The sequence below is a fragment of the Alligator sinensis genome, unplaced genomic scaffold (assembly GCF_000455745.1).
Source record: "Alligator sinensis unplaced genomic scaffold, ASM45574v1 scaffold239_2, whole genome shotgun sequence".
Lineage (NCBI taxonomy): Eukaryota > Metazoa > Chordata > Crocodylia > Alligatoridae > Alligator > Alligator sinensis.
The window spans coordinates 520,226-540,910 of NW_005842279.1; the positions used below are offsets into that span (position 1 = coordinate 520,226).

General features: G+C 50.9%; 2 protein-coding genes across 2 annotated transcripts in view; one reads left to right on the forward strand and one right to left on the reverse strand.

Moving 5' to 3' along the window:
• Positions 1 to 15,450, forward strand: part of PYGB (glycogen phosphorylase B) — a 44,034-nt gene extending 28,584 nt beyond the window's left edge. The window contains exons 15-21 of the mRNA XM_006027960.2: positions 973 to 1,120; positions 3,230 to 3,288; positions 4,115 to 4,256; positions 5,515 to 5,722; positions 9,601 to 9,735; positions 11,631 to 11,697; positions 12,562 to 15,450. Of these exons, the coding sequence (XP_006028022.1) occupies positions 973 to 1,120; positions 3,230 to 3,288; positions 4,115 to 4,256; positions 5,515 to 5,722; positions 9,601 to 9,735; positions 11,631 to 11,697; positions 12,562 to 12,714 (912 nt within the window). The 3' untranslated portion in view covers positions 12,715 to 15,450. The remainder of the gene's footprint in view (positions 1 to 972; positions 1,121 to 3,229; positions 3,289 to 4,114; positions 4,257 to 5,514; positions 5,723 to 9,600; positions 9,736 to 11,630; positions 11,698 to 12,561) is intronic.
• Positions 15,451 to 15,604: 154 nt separating this feature from the next.
• Positions 15,605 to 20,685, reverse strand: part of ABHD12 (abhydrolase domain containing 12) — a 57,228-nt gene continuing 52,147 nt past the window's right edge. The window contains exon 15 of the mRNA XM_025209287.1: positions 15,605 to 18,831. Within this exon, the coding sequence (XP_025065072.1) occupies positions 18,697 to 18,831 (135 nt within the window). The 3' untranslated portion in view covers positions 15,605 to 18,696. The remainder of the gene's footprint in view (positions 18,832 to 20,685) is intronic.

The window sequence follows — 20,685 nt, forward strand, 5'->3', positions numbered from 1 at the left end:
CCTGCTGAAGCACTGCATTTGCCTGGGCCAGCTCCACTGAATGTGGAACCAGAACAAAATGACTCTGATTTTTTTTCTTCCTCCTCCACCTTAAGAGTCATATCTGACCCATTGATCCTTTCCTGCAAAACATGTCAGTTTTTGTAGCCACCATGTGTTTTTCTGGAAAAGCAGGGTTGACAAATTCCCGACCAGCTTTGACCCTAACATTTTTGACAGTGACAAGCTAGGCTGGTTGGGGCTCTCCCTGGATATCTGGCCAGGTTTTCTGTTGGGTTAGTGGACACGCCTCCATTCCTGTCACCCTATACCTCCTTCCCTTTTTCTCTGATTCCAGGTCCCTCCCAGTTTTGTTTTGTAGCCTCTCCAGTTCTGTGCTTGCCTTCCCTCCCTGTGCATTTTGGCCTTCCCTCCTCTTTACTGCTTTCTGTCCTCTACTTTTCCTGCGTCTTCTCTTTCTGCCTCTTTCTCCTCCCTTTCAATTCCTTGTGGTTTCTCTTCCTCAGCCAATTGAGGGAGCTCTTTCCTCTGGCCCCTCTTCTCTGTGGCTGACTGGCCAGGCACATAGGAATGGCCCAGCCAGGTTGGACTAGGTCAGAAACCTAACTACACTGCCTGTCACAGACAGTGGCCAGCTGTGGAGGCAGAAGGGAGTGGAACAAGAAACCTCAGCAGTGATGGGATGAAAGGCTCTTGGAGAATGTTTCCTCTTGATCCCTATCAGCTGCAGTCTGTGCCCTGAAGCATGAAGGTTTAGAGCCTTCCCAAAGTGCTTGGATTTGTTTTAATGCCTCATTGTAAAGGATTGTTTCCTTGTGAATGTCCCATCTGGTGCACAGTGTTAGCTGTAGTCTCAGATGTTCAGTAGAAGCCATCTGTGCAGCTGGTTAGAAAGTTTGTGGTGAACCCTACCTTGCACTGAGCACCAGTGGCAAGCCAAAAACCAGGAAATGCTTCCCTTTCCTTTTTCAGGAAAACAAGCTCAAGTTCTCAGCCCAGTTGGAAGAGCAGTACAAGGTGAAAATCAACCCCTCCTCCATGTTTGACGTGCAGGTGAAGAGGATTCATGAGTACAAGCGGCAGCTGCTCAACTGTCTGCATGCTATCACCCTCTACAACCGTGAGTGCTGATTCTCCACCGCTCCCTAGGGGTGGGCAGCTGGGCTCATTGGGAAGCTGAGAGCCCTGTCACTACACAAATTGCCAGTTTTCCTTCTCCAGTCACACGGTAATGGGGTGATTGGGTTCAGTCTAGCAAAGTCCTTTGGCCACAGTAGCTATGGAGAGTATTGCTATGTGGTTGGTGTCTCTAGGGGCTGGGCAGGCACTTGGCTCCATGGCTCAAGAAGGGGCAGCAGGTAGTCAGATTTGAGGCCTTGGTCCTGTCAGCAAGGTGTTCCAGGCCCTGGGTCAACTGAAGCTCCAGAATGAAGACTGTAGCCAACCCAGGGCTCTTCCAGCATGATGGGATTTCCTACTGTAAGGGCATCACTCATCCACGTAGGACACAGAGCTATCTCAAGTGTGCATTCGAGAACTCCCAGGATCACAGATCGAATCGTCTTCTACACCTGGTGCCAGGCCCCTTCTGCCACCCTGTCTCCCTGACATAAACCCAGGACAGTACATGTATGAAAACCACCTGTAACCCCTTGCAAATGAAGCCAGGCCTCTGCACCTGTTTCTGCCTGTGGGAAGAGGAGGACAGCAAATATTGTGTGTGTATATGTCAGTACTGTTGTTTGGCCCTCACCAGATAGTTCATGAGATGCCTTCAGGATGAGCCTTTATAGACCAGAGCAGCAGGGCTGTCACCTGGATAGATAATGTGTTTGTGCTGATGTGGCTGACCCTTTACACTGGTGTACACAGGGAGTGTACAGATGCCATAAGGCCCTTTCCTGGGATCACTTCTGGTGTGGAATTGCCCATGAAAGAATAGGGTAACACCACGCAGGTGTAGGCTATACCAAGACAGAGGTCACATGTCTGCAACTTACTCAAGTATAACAATTAGCTCAATACAAACAGCAAATTGGCAGCTCCCCTGCTCCCCAGTGGCAAGGCATAGTTATAAGCCCAGAGTCTGCTACTCTGGAACACTCTGTTTGTCCGTCTTTTCTGGAGTTTAACTCACAATGGTGCACAGGACTCATGTAAATTATGTCGGCATAAATGTCCTCTTCCTAGACCCTATAGAAGCTGGCAGCTGGACCTTGGGTTCTCTGCCCTGGCTGATGTGCTGGGGATGGGGTGGAGCCAACATAATGCTCACTCCCTGCCTTCCTCCCCTGCCCTCCCCTTCACCATGGCAGCCCAAGGAAACTGTCCTGTCTTTCCCCTTGCAGAGTCTGACTACAGAGACAACAGGCAGGGGGTGGGGGTGCAGCTGCTTTCTGCTCCCCTGTCCAGGCATACAGTCAAGCAGCATTTAGACAGCAACAGACATTTGTTTCCAGCAGCACTGATTCCCTCTTCAAGGGCAGGGCATTTCCCAGGTACACCGGTCCCCAGAGGTAGCTCCATTTAGCATTATGACTCTGGGGAGCAGAGCAGGGGATGGAGAAGGAGCTCCCTGGGTATTGCATCCAGGGCCCTGCCAACTCAGACTCCACATCTGAGCGTTGCATCCTAAACTGACTGGCCTAAGAAGGGAAAAAAGGACCAGACCAAAAGCTGGGTTGGTTTCCTTATACCCAACTTGTTTAAATCCATTCTCCTCATAGTGGGCCTGTGGGGAGAATAGAGCTTTCTGGGTCTGTCTTCTTTCTCTTATCCCTCAGCACATCTGCAGGGCACCTCCCTGCTTGCTCTCAGGCCATGAGGATGTTGGAATTGTTGAGGTGCCACATGGGTGATATGCAGCAGAAACACAAGGGCTGGACCTCTGTTGGGAGTGGGATGTCCCAGGTTAAAGTATTTTAGTTTGGAAATGCTCCTGGTCTTCAAGTGCTCTTGACTGGGGTGGGGGTTAGGGCTGCTATTCTATAAATTGTACAAGCAGATACAGCTCTGGCATGTGGAGAGGCACCTCTGGGTGGTGGTTTAGATTGCATGCTCCTTGAGGCAGGGGCTGTCTCTGTGCTTAGCCTGTACAGCGCTAGCACCATGGGGTCTGGGTCTGGTGGGCACGCCCTCCCCACACCCCATGCCATACTAGCAGTGATGCCATCTGTGACTCTTCACAGCCTCCTCATTTACTACTACTGTTTCCTTCCTCATCTTGCAGGTATTAGATGCAACCCGACCAAATCCTTTGTGCCGAGGACTATCATGATTGGCGGAAAGGTAACACGTGCCCTTATAGCTTGAGACTGCTGTCCTGAGCCCAGGTGCTGCCCTGTGTTTGGGGGACCTTGTCAGTGCAGGTGAAGAGCGGGCTGGGTCTTGGGCTCTGGGCTCCTAGTGTACAATGACAGCCTAGTCAGGGTGTATCTACACCCAGCAGCCTCCAGTTCTTGATGCTGTCTAGGTACTTCAGGTAGACCATCATTGTGAAGGAGGGCTGGCGGGATTGCTGCCAACCTCAAGTCACCTTTTATGGGGGAACAGCTTGGTCTGGGGATGCGCAGTCTCCTTATTATTCAAACATTTGTCCCCAGGGCATGGGGCCTGCTCCAGAGTTCCTTCCCTCTGCTCCAGCAGGCATGAAGCAAAGCTTCCCCTCTTCCCCTCAGTGACATTTGCATCAGGCTGCTGCCACTGAGATTGATAAGGTGGCTGTCTCCCAGCCCCGTCCCCTCTCGCCCCGGGAGCCAGAGCAGAAGCTGGATCTGGGAGAGTCATTCTGCTGTTCCTGTTCTGCAGTTTGTCATCCTGGGCAGTGCTTGTTCCCCATAGTGGGAAGAGATGGCAGCTTCTGTGCAGAGGCAGCCCCATGGAGGGGATTCATAGCATGCATCATTGTGGCCTTCTCCACTGACCAAGGCCTTTGCATGTCTATTTTTAAACAAGTTTGATGTTGTGCCATGTGTAGGTCTGTGGCCTGTCTTTGCTTCAGGCAAAGCAAGCAGCACAGGCATCCAAGTGGGCAATTTGGCTGATCTGATTGGACTCATGAAGACATCATTTTTTTCTTCTCGTTTCTTTATTAACCCACCCCCCTCCCCTGCAGGCAGCTCCTGGCTACCACATGGCTAAGATGATCATCAAACTGATCACATCCATTGGGGAGGTTGTCAATAATGACCCTTACGTGGGAGACCGGCTCAAAGTAATCTTCCTGGAGAACTACAGGGTGTCCTTTGCTGAGAAAGGTGAGGTAGCAAGGCAAGGAGGGGCCCTTTATGGTGGGATGTGATGGTCACCATCCAGAGTTGGAGGGCAGGGTGGGGAGCTCAGTTCCCTTTCAGCTTGGTGAGCGAAGCTGTGTGGACAGCAGGGGTCAGGGTAAGAGGAATACAGACTCCATGTGCTGGGCGATAGGGCTGAGTGAGGGGCAAGTGTTCAGGACCTCCAGCTGTGCATCATCATTAGGGCCTGTTTTAAATTTCAGGCTCAGTTCTTGGTGTGGCAGCTGCTTTAATTTTGGAGTACCCATCTTGCACCCCACCACCACTGATTGGTGGAGGGACTCATTGACCCTGCTGCTCGCTGCTTGCTCCTGATGGCCAGGAGGTGAAAACTACAGTTTTAAATATGCCACAGTTTTTGCTTCCTGTCTGGTCAGTAGCAAGCAGCGGGAGGCCAAAACTGCAGCATATTTAAAACCACAGTTTTTGCCTCCTGGCCATCAGGAGCAAGTGGCAGGACTGATGGGCCCCTCCACCAAACAGCAGCAGCAGGGGGCCGCATGGGAGGAACTCCAGGATTAAAGGAGCTGCGATGCCATGAGCTGGGCCCACAATTGAAACCAATCTCTTATCGCTGGTGTATTCCATGAATAGAGGGGATCTCTCAGGGCCTGGAAGGCCTTTGAAAGTCCCAGGCCCCCTTCTGCCCCCAGAGGGTAGTCCCTCTTTTACTTCTGTCTCTGTCAGGCAGCCAGGACCCTGTTCCTTTGTTCCTCAGAGGTGGCCTTGGTTGGGGTCCTCTGGGTGCCACCAGTGGATACTGCTGCCTCATTTTTTACTGTCCCAGAGCATATTTGATGCTCATTGTTAGCCTTATTTCCCTGTTGCACAAACCTCTACCTGGGCCCAACCAGTTCAGACCCCCCTTCTCTAGCACCCCTGGGAGAATAAGGGTCGCCAAGACCTGACTGAGCCAAGGACGGGTATAGGGTGGCACCTGCCTGGCTTTGGCTCCTGGTGGCAGTCTTATGGTGGAGCAGCCCTTCCTAGCTGTCAGGTGGTCTCTAGGGAGAGGGTCACCCCCTTCAGATGTGGGTTGATGGCTCCGTGTCTCAGCTGTGGACATGTAGCACAGAGTGCAGTTGTAGGACAGGGACATCAAGGCAGCCTTCATCATCCCCTGTCCTGGGCCTGCTCTCTACCGAGCTGATATCTTGAGCTCAAGCCTGCTCCTCAGCCACCTCCCAATCACAAGCTCCTTCCTCTGTCTTCCCCGTTGCAGTGATCCCTGCAGCCGACCTGTCGCAGCAGATCTCTACAGCTGGGACAGAGGCCTCGGGTACTGGGAACATGAAGTTCATGCTGAATGGTGCCCTCACCATCGGCACCATGGATGGCGCCAACGTGGAGATGGCAGAGGAGGCTGGTGAGGAGAACCTCTTCATCTTCGGCATGCGAGTGGAGGATGTGGAGGCAATGGACCAGCAAGGGTTAGTATTGCTATATTGGGCCCAGGGCACTATAGGCTGTGGCAGTCTGAGATGCTGGCCTGGGCTGGGCACTGGGCTGCATGAGTGACACTCCTGGCATGGGCACAGCTCTGTTCACCCCCATCTGAAGAGGCCAGGACGGTGAAAGCATAGGGCTGCTGGCAGAGCTAGGGCTTCTGCGTATCCCTGGCTGAGAACCCAGGGGCCACAAGCAGCTCAAGCTTATGTCAGCACAAAGGTGTTTTGGCCAGAATGGCTCACTCTAGCTCCAGGCTGCCGTCAGCTCCCTCAGACAGCAGCATTCATGAGTGGGTGGGGCAGGGTCCTCGGAAGAGGTTTGTCATGTGTACAAAAGGCTGTTAAAACAGACCCCCTTGCCCACTCCCCAGACTGTGCCTACAACAAATGCTGCCAGGTGGACCTGGCTGAAGTTTCATAGATTTCATAGACATCAGGGCTGGAAGGGACCTCGGAAGATCATCGAGTCCAGCCCCCCGCCCAAAGGGCAGGAAGTCAGCTGGGGTCATAGGATCCCAGCAAGATAAGCATCCAGTTTCATCTTGAAGGTGTTCAATGTAGGCGCTTGAACCACCTCCGGTGGCAGGCTGTTCCAGACCTTGGGGGCTCGGACAGTAAAGAAATTCTTCCTTATGTCCAGCCTGAAACGGTCTTGTAGTAGTTTGTGACCTTGTCATCCCTAGGGGCGCTCTGGTGAACAAACGTTTCCCCAGATGCTGGTGGTCACCCCTGATAAACTTGTAGGTGGCCATCAGATCACCCCTGAGCCTGCGCTTTTTCAGGCTAAAGAGCCCCAGGGCTCTCAGCCTGTCATCGTAGGGTCTGCTTCCCTGACCTCTGATCATGCGCGTGGCTCTTCTCTGGACTCTCTCAAGCTTCTCCACATCCTTTTTGAATTGTGGAGCCCAAAACTGGACACAGTACTCCAGCTGCGGCCTCACTAAGGCCGAGTACAAGGGGAGAATGACGTCCCGGGATTTGCTTGAGAAGCATCTATGGATGAAAGCCAGCGTTTTGGTCGCTTTACTAGCCGCCGCATCGCATTGCAGGCTCATGTTCATCTTGTGGTCAATGATGACCCCCAAGTCTCTTTCTTCCATAGTGCTAGCCAACATAGCACTGCTGAGCCTATAACGATGCTGCGGATTTTTTTTCCCAAGGTGGAGAACCTTGCATTTATCGGCGTTGAACACCATCAGATTCTCATCCGCCCACTTGCTGAGCCTGTCCAGGTCAGCCTGGATAACCTGCCTGTCTTCTGGTGTGGATGCTTTGCCCCAAAGTTTGGTGTCATCGGCGAACTTGGCCAGTCCGCTTCTGACTCCAGTGTCCACATCATTAATGAAGATGTTGAACAGTATGGGTCCAAGGACAGAGCCTTGGGGGACCCCACTGGTCACAGGACACCACGATGAGTGACTTCCATCGATTACTACCCTCTGGGTCCAACCTAATGACTTTACCTTTAGGGTTTAGATACTGTAAAATAAATAAGTCTTGGGACCACACATAGAATACTAAAGAGAAAACAAATCTATGCTCATTAATTAAGCACAATCCATCTCATGCACTGAGGTACTGTACAAAATAAAATAGCATGTGATCATATAATTAAAGAATGTATATGCACAAAGGGGCCGAATTAGATTTATAACCCAACACAAGACAGACATAGCACACAGAATACTAATTAAAGCATTAGGAACATGTTATTGTCCTGATTTGGCAAAGCACTTAAGTAAGTGGCTAAGTACCACCAATGTCAAACAAGTTAAGAATATGCTTAAAATTAAGCACATGTTTAAGTACTTTGCTTGAACTAGGACCTTACTGTGTCTCTAGGCATTTCTATATCTGAACTGTAATGCTCTGTGTTGTTCTAGTACTCCACTGCATTCTAAATTAATGCAGTTCTAATGAACATAAAAGAAAAAGTGTGCATTTGTTTGCATAGGCATTATCTGCATGACAAAGCAATGAATTAACTCTGAAACACTATTGCAAATCTAGGGGAAATTACCTTTCAGTTTGTATATGGCACAACCTTCCATTCCAATAATTAGGAATAATTCAAGGCCAGCCTTTCACATCTTGAGAATTCCAATTACAGTGGATATTTAATATAACAATACATCTGCCAGAAGATTAAAAATAATAACAATCTTTATTATCAATGACCTCTGACTTCCATCTTATTCCAGAAGAGTGGTGTCACCTCAGATAAAGTAACTCAAACACTCTACTGAATGGGAGGAAAGCAATCCTCTGTGCTGCCTAAATTTACTGGGTTTCATTTCCAGCAGTACAAGTCTTGGTATGGTATGTACTGTACACCTGTTTTTTCCCCAGTAGTGCACAGATAATTAATATTAAAAAGGAGCAGGCTTGTGCATCTCCAAAAGTACCACTGCAAGGCTCCTGCAGTCATACTAGAGATGTCTCTCTCACACATTACTGTTCATTTGCTGCACATCTGTTCCAACTGAACTTTATTCTCCCAAGCAGGCCTTAGAAAGGTGCTCTTCTCCCACTCCCTCCCCACCCTGTCTGTGTGTGCCAGGATGAGAAGGCAACCTTCTGAAAAGAAATAACATGCTTCCTCAGTGAATCCCCTTGTTTGTACTATGTTGTTCTGTGGATGGTCTGAATTTTATTATGGACCAAAAGGGGATATGCTGTCCTTTAAGCTATGGAATTTCAATCAGGACAAGATGATCCAAAGATCTAAAGGAAGCCACAGAGGAAGGTCTAAATGATCAGAAAAAAATCCTATGAATAATTTTCTGTGAGTATGTGAATACAGTATATCTATTTTAACATAAATTACCTTGAATTAGAGCTACCTTATGGTGTAAAGTACTGCCTGATATGAGGAAGGCCACATCTTCACTACAAACTTTTACTGGTTTAGCTATGTTTGTTAGCAGCATGCAGAGGTGAGACGTCAGGCTGACATGGCCAGGCCAGCAGAGGCACCTAATGCGGCTTGCAGGGACATGTAGCTTTCCTTAACATAGAGAGCTACACCCCCGCCCCTTTTCTCTACACGATCCCTCCTGTACAGGGTATAGCCATCTGTCCCTGTGGTCCAGTCACGGGTGGAGTCCCACCAGGTCTCCATTATCCCTATGACATCGGGATAGTTGCCTTTGAGAATGAGCTGGGGGCCCCTCAGTCACATAGGGGCTGAGGAAAATGTTACTCCAGGCCTTTGTCTTGCAAAGCAAAGCCCAGTCAGCCAAGGAAAGGATTTTGGCCCAGATGCACAGGGGCTGTTCAGGGCCCCACTCCCACTGTAGCCCAGGGGTGGGGCACTCAACTGCCTTTGTGGGATATGCCCCCAAAAGCTCCTGTCCTGATACAGGAGTATAGGTTGTAGCCATGTTGGTCTAAGGACATAGGCAGACAAGGTTCTTTGGGTAAATCTGATATATTTTATTAGACCAACTCAGATAGTTGGAAAAATTCTTCTTTGCAAGCTTTCAGGTACAAATACCCTTCATCAGGCTGAGGAAGCCTATGCAGTTGGTCTGTGCTCTTCTTGGATGTCCTGATACAGACTTTTGTCTCCACGATATTTCATGTTCAGTTTTGTGGCTTGTAGTGGAGATAGATCTATCTAGTGGAGATACTGAGTACAGCAGCAGGCATAGTAGTTTTCCCTGCTCCCCAGATGATGAAAGCCCCTTGGTCAGGGCTGTGCGTACACCAGAGGGGTTCCCAGCAGAGCTACGTTAACCTGGTGGGGAGGTGGGGGTGATCTTTCCTGCATGCCCTTTGCTGACTGAGCTGTGCAGGCTGGGCCCTGGCACAGGGGTTGTCCTGTGGGCTGCAGCATGAGGCCATGTCATCCTGCATAGGTACAACGCGAAGAAATACTATGATCGCCTCCCTGAGCTGAGGCAGGCCATTGACCAGATCAGCAGTGGGTTCTTCTCGCCTCGGGACCCTGGCTGCTTCTGCGATGTTGTCGACATGCTGATGTACCATGACAGGTAAGTGGTAGCACACTCATCCCTTCTGCTTTTGAGGGATCCCCTACGTCGTTGTCTGTCCCACCACACCCCCGGCTGCTTCCCATTACAAGGCTTGTCCAAAGGCCACAGCAACCAAAGAGAAGACTTCTGTTGGCCCCATGGGCTTTGAATGAGGGACTGAGACACAGGCCTTTCATCCACCTCTAGCTGCCCCTCTGTTGCAGTATTCCCCTTCTGAGGGAAATGGCATTATGTGGTCATGAAATCTGAAGCGGCATTATGTGGTCAGAGAAATGAGAGCAGGGCTCACCCACCACCTTAACAATGTTTTCCTCCTCCCTTTCCTGGTCCCATTGTCCGCCGTCAAGTTGTGCAGGCCAGACGTGGCACTGCCACAAATGCAGCCGTGCTCTGGGCTTCCTACCCCAACCCAGTGCTGTGGGCGGTTGCTGTGCCCAGGGGACACCACAGCAGCCCTGAGATGCTCGGGTTCTCACCCAGTGGCTCTGTTCTGGCTGCAACACAGCCAAGCCATAGCAAATAGCCACATACAGTCAGGCACCCTCTAGGGGCCTCTGGTGCTGCAGACTCCACTCACTGTTAGCAGCCAATATCTCAACATACCACAAAGGGACCTCTCTCTTTTCTGGCTTTTCCTATGAGCTGCTGATGGCCAGGGTTGGGCCACTTGCTCTGTATGTCCCCATCATGCATGGTCCTGGCTCCTAGTCCTACAAGTGGGCCCTGGCTGGGTGAGGTGTGAGCCGGGCCCTGAACTCCAGAGTTCTTGCTGCATCATGGCTTGGCATAAATGGTCTCCTTCCAGCCAGGCTGGTTGGTGGGGAAAGGGCTGCACCTCAGAGTGGTAGAGGAAGGTGTGTGGCCTTTTCAGCCTCTCTCTGTTAGAGGCAGGAGATATCTTTATGGGGTGTGCAGAGGATGTTCTCTGAGCAAAGGAGTCTGGGCCATATGAGCTGCTCCTGAGCCTTTCTGCTCTTCCTCACACACGGATGAGGCTTCTGCAGGACCCATGGCAGCAAGCTGTGGAGACACCTTTGTCCCTTCCCTGGGCTGGCTTATCAGCCCCCTTCCAGCCACAGGCGTGGGAGGGATGGCAGATCAGACCCCTTCCAGCCACAGGCGTGGGAGGGATGGGAGCCAGGCACTGGGCTTTGCCACATGCTGGGTGGAACAGCAGTATCATTCTTCCGGGCTCTGGTTCCTGGGTCAGCCTCTGACACTGGAGAACAGCTGAGGCAACTCTAGTGCAGAGGTTCCCAACCACCGGAAGACCACACTGTGACCCAGTACTGGGCTGCAAAGGGTTGGCTGCCAGGTCATGGCACGAGCTCCTCACTTGGACCCCTGGCTGTCCACCTGGGCGAGCAGCTTCTGCTGCTGGCAGTCGCATGCGAGGTTAAATCTGGGCAGTGGGAGGGAGGGAGGCAGCCAGCTTCGTGTGTCCCGTGCTGGTCCACAGTATAAAAAAGGTTGGGAACCACTGCTCTAGTGCTTTCCATCCTATCAGGAAGCCCTGCCACACCATTTGTCCCATCCCTGCACCATGGGGACAGGACAAAAAGGAAACGGCTGAAATGGCAACTAGGAGGGATTTAGGTTGGGGACTAGGAAGGACACTGCCACTTGGAGGGTGGTTTGGCACTGGGGCAGATTCGCTAGGGAGGCTGTGGAGTCCCCATCACTGGAGGTTCTTAAGAGTAGGTTGGGCGAACACTTGGCTGGCGTGGTTCAGATTAGGGCTGGTCTGCTGAAGCAGGGGTGGGACTAGATGGTCTCCTGAGGGCTCTGCCAGGCCTGCATGTGTCTGATTCTGTGTGGTGTGTTGGCATGAGCCACTGAGCAAAGATGGCAGCTTGAATTCAGCCACTCTCTCTCCTCTGCTTGGGTTTCAGGTTTAAAGTGTTTGCTGACTATGAAGCCTACATCCAGTGCCAGGGCCAGGTTGATGAGCTCTACATGGTAAGGTTGTGGAGCAAACAGTTGCATGCTCAGAAATAAGGGCAGCAAGTGTAGAGTCCTGGTTTCTGCTTCTGCAGGGCCCCATCCAATTCAGGGGGCAGAACCAGCCCTCCTGACAAAAGTATTTCTGTCAGCATCGCAGCATTGGCATTATCATTTCTTCACAGAGAAATGTCTCCACAGGCTCCCATCTGCCTCCTCACTAACCTTGCACTGCTAGTGAGTGGGGTCTGGCTTCAGCCTCAGGGATACCCCCTCCTGCCTCTGGGTTATTTCAGACTGGCCTTGAGAGCTGGCTCATAGGCAGCCGCCAGAGCATCTCTATCCTGGCAGGATGTTATCAACTGCATGTAATATCCGTAATTCAGGTGCCTAGTAGAATATGGGGCATTTAAGAGTAACTTCAGTCTCTTTAATGAGCTTACAACAGCTCTGGATATATGACATACATCAGTGGCTGGCTTAGTGCCTGTGGCTCTGTATCTGTGTCCCCATCCCTCCAACAGCCATTTCCTGTCCCTGCTCTGATAACATCATGCTTCTGAGCCCATTTCTGCCTCTAGGTGCTGAGGCTGGAATTGTGCCATGAATACAATTGGGTTTTCAGAGATAATGGCTGATGAGCCACTGGCTCAGAGCTGCTGGCCACAGCTCTCTGAGCTGTTTCCTGAGAGAATCCATGTGGGCCACAGTCGGAGCCACCCCTAGGAGGCCATGCTGAGGGTGCCAAGCTGGTACTCACAGCCCAGAACAGAAGGGGAGGGACCCATGAGAGCCTTGTTGGGATGTTATAAGCCACGTGCTGGATGGTGCTGATGACCAGGGCCCAAGGTGTAACACGTTGACCTATCCTCTCCTTCACAGAACCCCAGGGAGTGGACCAAGAAAGTGATCAAGAACATTGCATCTTCTGGCAAGTTCTCCAGTGACAGGACCATCACGGAGTATGCTCGGGAGATCTGGGGGGTGGAGCCTTCTGCTCTGAAGATCCCACCCCCCAACCTCCCCAGGGAATAGCCTGTGCAAGCTGTTCAGGCCTCAGGTGTTTCCAGGTTTGCACAAATAAGATCACAGGCATTTAACTGCCCATCACCAGGCTCAAATCTATCCAATATGGTGTTTTCCGTAGATAGAGAACGGTGCTTTATCATAGGAATGGGGGGAGATGCTGGGAGGATTCCTTGCAGGGGGAAATTGGAGGAAAGTCTTGATGGAAAGCACAGAAGGGAATCCAGTGATGGACACAGATATCATGTCATGCTAACCCACCTGCATGCACTGTGCATTGCTCTGAACATGGTGGCAGCCAGCTGGTTGCCCTGTGGCTATGCCCCACATTAGACCAAGCGCTTAATAAGAAGCTTTAGTCACCCCTCCCCCTCAGCCTCCCTCCTGTGTCATCCTCTGGGATGCGTGCAGAAACCTCCCGTTGCCAGGCCACGCACCTGCCTCCCCAGCCATTTTGAGGCAATGGGCAGGTCCCCTGCCCTGCCCTCTAAAGCATCCGAGGTGTGGCACTGCCTAAGCTGTGCGGCCTGTTTCTGACGCCACGTGACTCAGCTCCCCAGGCAAGGAAGCTGTCCTGCTCTCTTGTGTCTCAAAGGGGTGTCTCATTTTGGTGCTGTGGTGGAAAGGAGATAGAGCCCTCTAGCCAGGAGGAAGAGCTAGGCATTCTCTTTGTATTACAGCTAGGAGCCTTGTGGGAGGACCGATAGCCATGACCGTGAACAGCATCCTTTCTCCTGTTCCACTGTTGTTTAGCCCAACAGTGTGTTTTGGGGTGTGGTGAAAGGCATGTGGCATGTGCCAGGCTCCAGCAAAGTGCAGCCCTACCCCTGCTCCCAGCAGTGAAGTGTCTGAGGCCCCATGGACTGATCCCAACTGAGCAGAGAGTAGCCACCAGCTGCTCAATAGGGAGGTGCTGTTCTGTGACCTGTCATGAGCCTGGCGGGGTTGGCTGATCGGGGGCAGAGGCGCAGCCCATGGATTCTACAGGGAGCAGCCCCTGTGTGCCGTCTACCACGGCCACAAGTGCCACGGCTCTTTGGCCTCCTCTGGGGATCCAGTGTGTGGACATGCAGAGCTTTGCTCCCTTGCAGGGGTGGGAAGGTACTAACGAACTAGGGACAAAGGCAGAGGGGGATGCTTGTTCCCAGCTGTGCTGTTATGACCATCTCACTTTGCATTTTGTAAAAAACATGGGTCCCCAGGTACAGAGCAGTGCCTGCGCGTGACCCCCTCATTCAACCACAAGAGGCAGCTGAAGAGGCAGCCTTCATGTTGACAGCTTTTGTCTTGAGCAGCAGTGTTCATGAGGACCGGAGGCCAGCTTGGTTACTGAAGTAGACTACTGCTGGGCTCGGTGCCCTCTGCTGTGGCCCTGGAAGGCAGGCCCTGCTCTGCAGTCTGCTCATCCAGCATTGCTTGAGGCTGCTCAGTACGTTTCAGTTGTTTCCCCTCTGTGAGGAGGTGGAGCTGCTGTTTCTGGGTTTTCCTCACCTTCAGAGTAGCACATTTTCCCCCAGAAAGCTCTAGTGCCTACTGGCTGCCCAGAGGAACCTGTAGTCACTCCCGGAGCAGGGCTTGTCCTAGTATGGGACAGCTCTGGACACTGGCATTCTGCAAGACCCAAGCCTGCTGTGTCAGTGCTACAGCTACAGCTCTGGACAAGGTGGGGGAGTAACAACACCCTTGCCCAGGGATGGGGGTTAGCCCTTTCCACTGGCGCTGAGAGAAACTGACTGGCTCTTGCTCAGCTCCAGCTAAGCTCTGGACAAGGTCACATGAGCATCCTGAGGCAGAATTGTGCCTATTTCTGTGCTGGCAGATGGGCCTGCTTGTGGGATGTGCCCAGGCCAGAACCTCTAGCTGCAGCTAGTGTCCTCAGCTGAATTTCCCAGCACAGGAGCGAGGGGCTGTTAGTTGGCTTGTAACTGCCTTCCTCCTGACACCTTCCTCCCCTGCTCCAGAAGCTCTAGAGTTTGCTTGAAGTTGCAAGTCACTAGGCAAAAATAACTTGTGTGCTGACGGTGGGGACAGCTGGAGCCTGAACCCTGCAGCGTGCAGTGACAATAGTGTTCAGCTTTCCTGTCTGAGGCTGAGGGGAAGGCAGAGGAGATGAACTGGGCCTAGAAGAAGGGTCTCCGCCTCCTAGGTCAGGACACTGAAAGCCCCAAGGCTTTGTGTCCCTCTCATGCACAGGCAACTTTAGTGACTTATGCTATATTAGTCCACATTGATCCTAATTGGCTAAAGTCAGCTGCTCATTCAGGCTCCCCCCCACCCCCTTGTGGCCATAATTTTAAATTGCTAATTTTAAATTTGCCAGCATGAGAGACCTTCCTGCCTGTCACCCTGTCCAGAGCCAGCATCCATCTGCGCAGCACACCCCAGCTCCCTGGAGCAGGGCCCTGGGGGGATTCGTACATCTTCTAGACATACAACTGACATGTCAGGCTCCTTTGCCTGAATCGTGCTTTTCCCTGGTCCTAGCTATAGCACTGCACCCCCACAACATTCCTAGGGTTACCAAGGCTGGTTGTCCTGAGCTGTTGGGAAGAAACCATTTGGCTGTTACTGCATCAATGCCATGGAAACTAATCAGGCAGTGTCTGGTACACGTTCGCTTAATGCTTTGATTAATGAATCACGGTGCTACACCCATGGATACACATATGGATGCAGAGCGGTGGCCTCCCATTTGCCCAGGGGCAACAACATGCTTACTCTGGTCAGAAGATGAATTTAAAAAAATTGCAAGTCTCTTTTTCCAATAACCAGAGCAACCCCAAGGTAATTTCACTTGTAAGTTTCCTAATGCTGTCAGATTCCTTGAGTCTGCACTCCTGTGTCTGATCCCCAATGTGTGGTATTGCAACTGCATGCAGATGTTCATCTACTCCCACTGTGTTTAATTGATCTGGATTTGCACTTGCTGGACTGTTGACTTGCTACTGCCATTTTACCACCTGCATTCCCTGAACTGGGATATTTGAACTGTACAGATGGCAATGGCACTTTCATCAGGCACCTGGGTCATAGATCTAGTAGGACCATTTTCCAGGAAGGTGTCAAACTTCCGACAGCCCAGCCTCTTCCTTATCTGCCTCTAATCAGATGTGCAAATAGATGTATTCATTATTGCAACCCCTGGACTAGTGTTCCAACATTAACTCTGGGGCTGTGTAGTGTATTGTGTATACTGTACTCTCCTGTGTATTAGAAACTGATTAAAACCACCAGAATGCTCTCCTTTTGTGTTCCAGTTCCTGGGCCCTCAGGCCAGTAACCAGATCAGGGTCTGGGCCAGAGGCACCAGTTGCACTGACATAAGCCTCAGAATCTGATCTGTATGGCTCAACAGTGGGGCCACAAGTCATGCAGAGGGTTGGACCATCCTACCTCCTGAGGTCCCTGCCAACCCCAAGGGCATTTTTACACGTGCTCCAGGAGGCATGGGGGTGGGGGGACTTTAATTAGTGAGCCATGCTAATTAAAAGAACCCAAGCATCACATGTGTCAGTGTCCCCACACTGAAAAATGGCAGCCGGGTGCTTTGAACTAAGGTTAGTCAAACAAGCTTTCGTTCAAAGCACCCCGTTCAGCACATGATGCTAGACTCTGCTGGAGCACATTAATTCAGTCTGCTGGAGTGCAGAAATTAATCAGGTCTGCTGCAACGCACTGGATTTCCAGCACATTGGAGCAGACTCCCTGCATGTGTATGGAACCCCTAATTGTCTATGATCCTATGCTGCTTTTTCCTTGCACCTCCCTGTGAAAGCCACATCCATATATACAAAAAAGTCCTGGGCCTGCCAGCAATAGCTGTGTTTTCCTATGAGCCTGGGTGAGACTGGCCTCCTGTACAGAGCTAGGAATTTGATGGGGTATTGATCCTTGCCTCATAGCAGCAAAGCTCTTAAAACAGCCTGAACAGGCAGGCAGGACTGAATGACATCATCTCAAGAGCTGTAAGTCCTGAGTTTGAGTGTAAAGCCCTTTGTTGGCAGCTTGCCTGCTACAGAACCTGTCCCTTTCCCTTGGCCCAACTACCATCACCATCCCTGGAGCTCCTGTAAGGGTAAGGGCATGGGGGGACATAGCATGGTGTGTGGCAGGGAAGTAAATAGAAAGTGCATCTCAAAGGGTACTGCTTGAGAAAAGTCTTGGACACTGGGTGAGGCATGTGGGGAGGGCATCCTCTGGCATGAGAGCACCTAGGGGACTAAGAGCAGTTGAACTGAAAACAGCATAAGCGTCCCAAACTGTCCCTTCAATGTCCCACAACACCAAATGAGTTCTTTATCTGGCCATTCCTTCTGAGCCACCAGGACTCATGTTAACTCTCTCAAATTTGGAGCCTGGGTGCTGCAGCTGAGTCTCTAGAGCTCATAGCCCCTGCCTTCCTTCAGTGTTCAGCCCCACTCGCACATCTTAGAGGAAGCCACCCACCCCTAGCCCTCCCTCCATCATCAGTGTTAATATCCAGTGCCCATGCTGCAGTGCTGTGGCTGGACAGACTCAGCTTCTGGCTGCTAAAATATCCCACTCTGGGCTGGGCATGTAGGGCTTATCGACAGGCAGGATGCACCCTACCCAAGGCTGCCGTGTGGAGGAGGTGAACACGGTTTACAGCTGTTTGTCTTCTGGGCAGAAGAAGCAGAGAGCAGTCCCAGGGAATAGCTCCAGATATTCTGGAGGCAGGACTATGGCCAGCACAGTGAGAAGCAGCCACGCAAGCCTGAAATCCATGTAGAACAGGGTTGGCGTGGAACATCCACCCGAGACCATGGGCCACTGAGCCAACCAATTAACAGAACTGCAACTGGTACGTACAAACACTTGCTTCCCCAGGTGGGGATAAAAATAACCCCAGGTGCCTGCTAGCTTCACCTGTCTTATTTGAGTTATTCCATCCTACCTGCCCCCTTCCCAAACTCAGGTTCAGCTGCTCCTGTACAGCCACAGTTCAGCTACAGGCTGTTGTGTCATGTTATGCCCCCCAACAGTTCAATAGCATCAGTTCCTGCTTCTCAGCCACTTCCACACACATATACTAAAGCCAGTGGTACTCTCAACCTTTTGGCCCTGCAGGCCAACTGAGTGGCATGGGGCACACTGTAGGTCACAGTTCAACCTGAATCTGGACAACACTGCCCCTACCTGGCCCTCTGTGCTAGGGTCCATGCCCCAGGATCTCACACTGCCCCTGCCCAGCATTGCACACCCAGATTGGGCCCTGAGGCCCCACACCAGCCCACTGGTCTCTGCGTGCCAAGATTGGGCTGTGGGGCCCTACACAGCCCCCACCTAGCCCCGCACACTGGGACTGTAGCCCAGGGTTACATGCCACCCTGCCTGTCCCATGCACAGGGATCAGGGCCCCAGGATCCCACCCCTACCCCTCCTGGTCCTGCATGCTGGGATTGGGCCCTGCACTACCCTATGCCCCAGGTCTAGCACACAGGGCCATAGGAGTATACACGTGTTCAGCAATAAAACATGTTCTAAGTGCCACTGTACTGTGCTAAGTGCAATTGTGTGATAGCAAAGTTAGGATTTTACGGGGGAGGTATATGTCTTTAGCTTGTACTAAGTAGCATGTACAGTTATCATCCAACCACTCCATGGAGATAATACCACACAGCTTGCTGGGTGTTGATTCACACCCTGGCACTGCACCTGTCTTGGACCAGCTCCATGAGGTTTCATACCATGTCACATATTACCTTAGAGATCAGAATAAGCATTACTGTGCAATTGCTCAGAACATATTCTAATGTTTACTACAGCACAGCCATGCTCAATAGGGCCTAAGTAAATCAATGTACTGAGCGTCCCATGGGATGAGGTCCTTACAGTAGCAAAGAAGTTTTCAGGATCCTTCCCTTCCACACAGGCTGTGTACCCCCCACCCCTGTACACACACTGAGATACCATGACAAAGCCTCCCCCCATGGCTGCTTCTCGTTAGACTGACCAAAGCATCATGTATCATCAGAGGTCAAGCAGCAAAATGGGATGCAGACAAAGCTCAGGAGTGCTGTGATGTCTATGTATGTTGCTTTGAAACTGGCCCTTGGTTGGTCCCAGGCTATCAAATTTTACTTCTGGCTCATGCTTCGCCACTGTCTTCAGAGATTTAAAAGACAAAAAAAAAGAAAGACAGGCAGGTCAAACTGGAGTGATCAGAAGTCAATCATTTTAATAAAACTACACACTTTTAGATAGACATTTTAATTTAAATTTCAAAGTACATTACTGGCCTAATAACTGGAACGTAGGTGTTGAAATAAACAACAACACTGGTTCATGCTTTGGAATCTAATCTCTGTCACATGGGAAAAGTCAACATTTCTGTTTAAGTCTGTAATTTAACATAAGTCAGATGACAGCAGCAGCATTAGACGGAATGTACAGTTGGTTTTACAAGGAGCCAAACAGTGTCCTGTTCTATCAGTGCAATAAATAGAAGTGTATTATCAAACAAACTGTAAGTGGTACAGTTAGCTCCTAAGTATTATGGGGCAAAAATCTTAGTATAACCACGCTACAGCAGAAAGTCGCAGTACAAGAACAAGCTACTGTCTGCTTTGTAACAATTATGAGCCTGTAGATATAACTTGGATGCATGCTGGGCTGTTTATGTTATGCTGTACACAACTGCATTAGTGAACAGACCCCTTTAGTGTTAAGGCTGTAAATTTCACTGCTGAACACTAGGAACTAAAGCTACTCAGCCCGCTATTGTAAATTGATGGAATGAGGTTGTTTGAATGAGTCTGAACAAGTCTGGGAGCCCTGCAAAGCCCCTTCCCAGGTACAGGGCCCAAAATTTAGTACATGGCATTGTCCCCCAAGCCACTCTGCTCCAGGGTGGGAGTGCAGGAGCTTGGATCCTGTTGAGGACCTGGGGGGAAAAGGGAGGGGGGCTTCAAGGGGGCAGCAAGGGTAAGAGCAAACAAGCTGCCTGTTGAGCTCAGTGTGTGCAGCAGGCTAGGGAGGGCAACAGAAGGGAGGAGACATCAAGCTTCTTGCCACAGAGCTGAGGCAGCATGTGTCTTGTGCTGCTCAGCCCGAAGTGGAATCACTATGCTGGTACCTCCACATGGTGAAGCAGGGCACCGGGAAGCCAGAGCCCCCTGTGCCAGTCCATTGCTCCACTGGCTGGAGTGGCAAGGTGGTGTACAGCCACACACATATATGACATCTGCTGTGTGCCAGCAGGACAACTGAGAGAGACATTGTGCCAGGCTAGGAAATAAAGGCTGGGAGGGAAAACACGGATCAGAGGTGGTTTTCCTGGCTAACCATATACTGCTGCTTGCTTTTAGCTATGCATGATTTGCACTGCCTAAAGGAGCTAGAAAGGCCACCTCGCTCTTTGTGCCTGCTAAGAAGAGCTACAAAATGCATGAGTGTCTGAGGAGAAAACATGCAGGAGCCTGAATCACCGCCTCCTGCCCAAGAAAGTGCTTGTGTCTCTGTATGTCACAGGAGAATGGAAGACATGTCACCACCACCACCACCACTAAGAAAGTCTGGCATGTTCTCGACCTGGACTGTTAAGAGAGGGGGGGAGCTCAGACAAACAAGAAGCCTGCAAAATAAAGTCTACAGCATGCAGTAAACCTGCCTAGGATATATCAGGACTGGGGCTCTTCAGAGAGATGCCTAGGAAGGAGGGGGACATTAAGCACATAAGAGCAGAAGAGATGTTCCAAAGGCAGGGCTCAGGAGGCAGAAAAGAAGCAGGAGGGATCTAAGGATTCCCAGGAAATACAGCTGACTTTGCTCTTGGTTTTTTTTCAAAATTGGGTTTTTCTACCAATGATTCAGACACCTTTTCAATGCTGATTCTATAATTCTAAGAGTTAACAGTGATTTCAATAAAATACCAGTTCTCCCCAGGATTCTCAGCATTTTTCTGATTATAACCTTTGAAAAATAAAATGTACTAAACGTGTTTCTTCTTCTAAAGGAAAA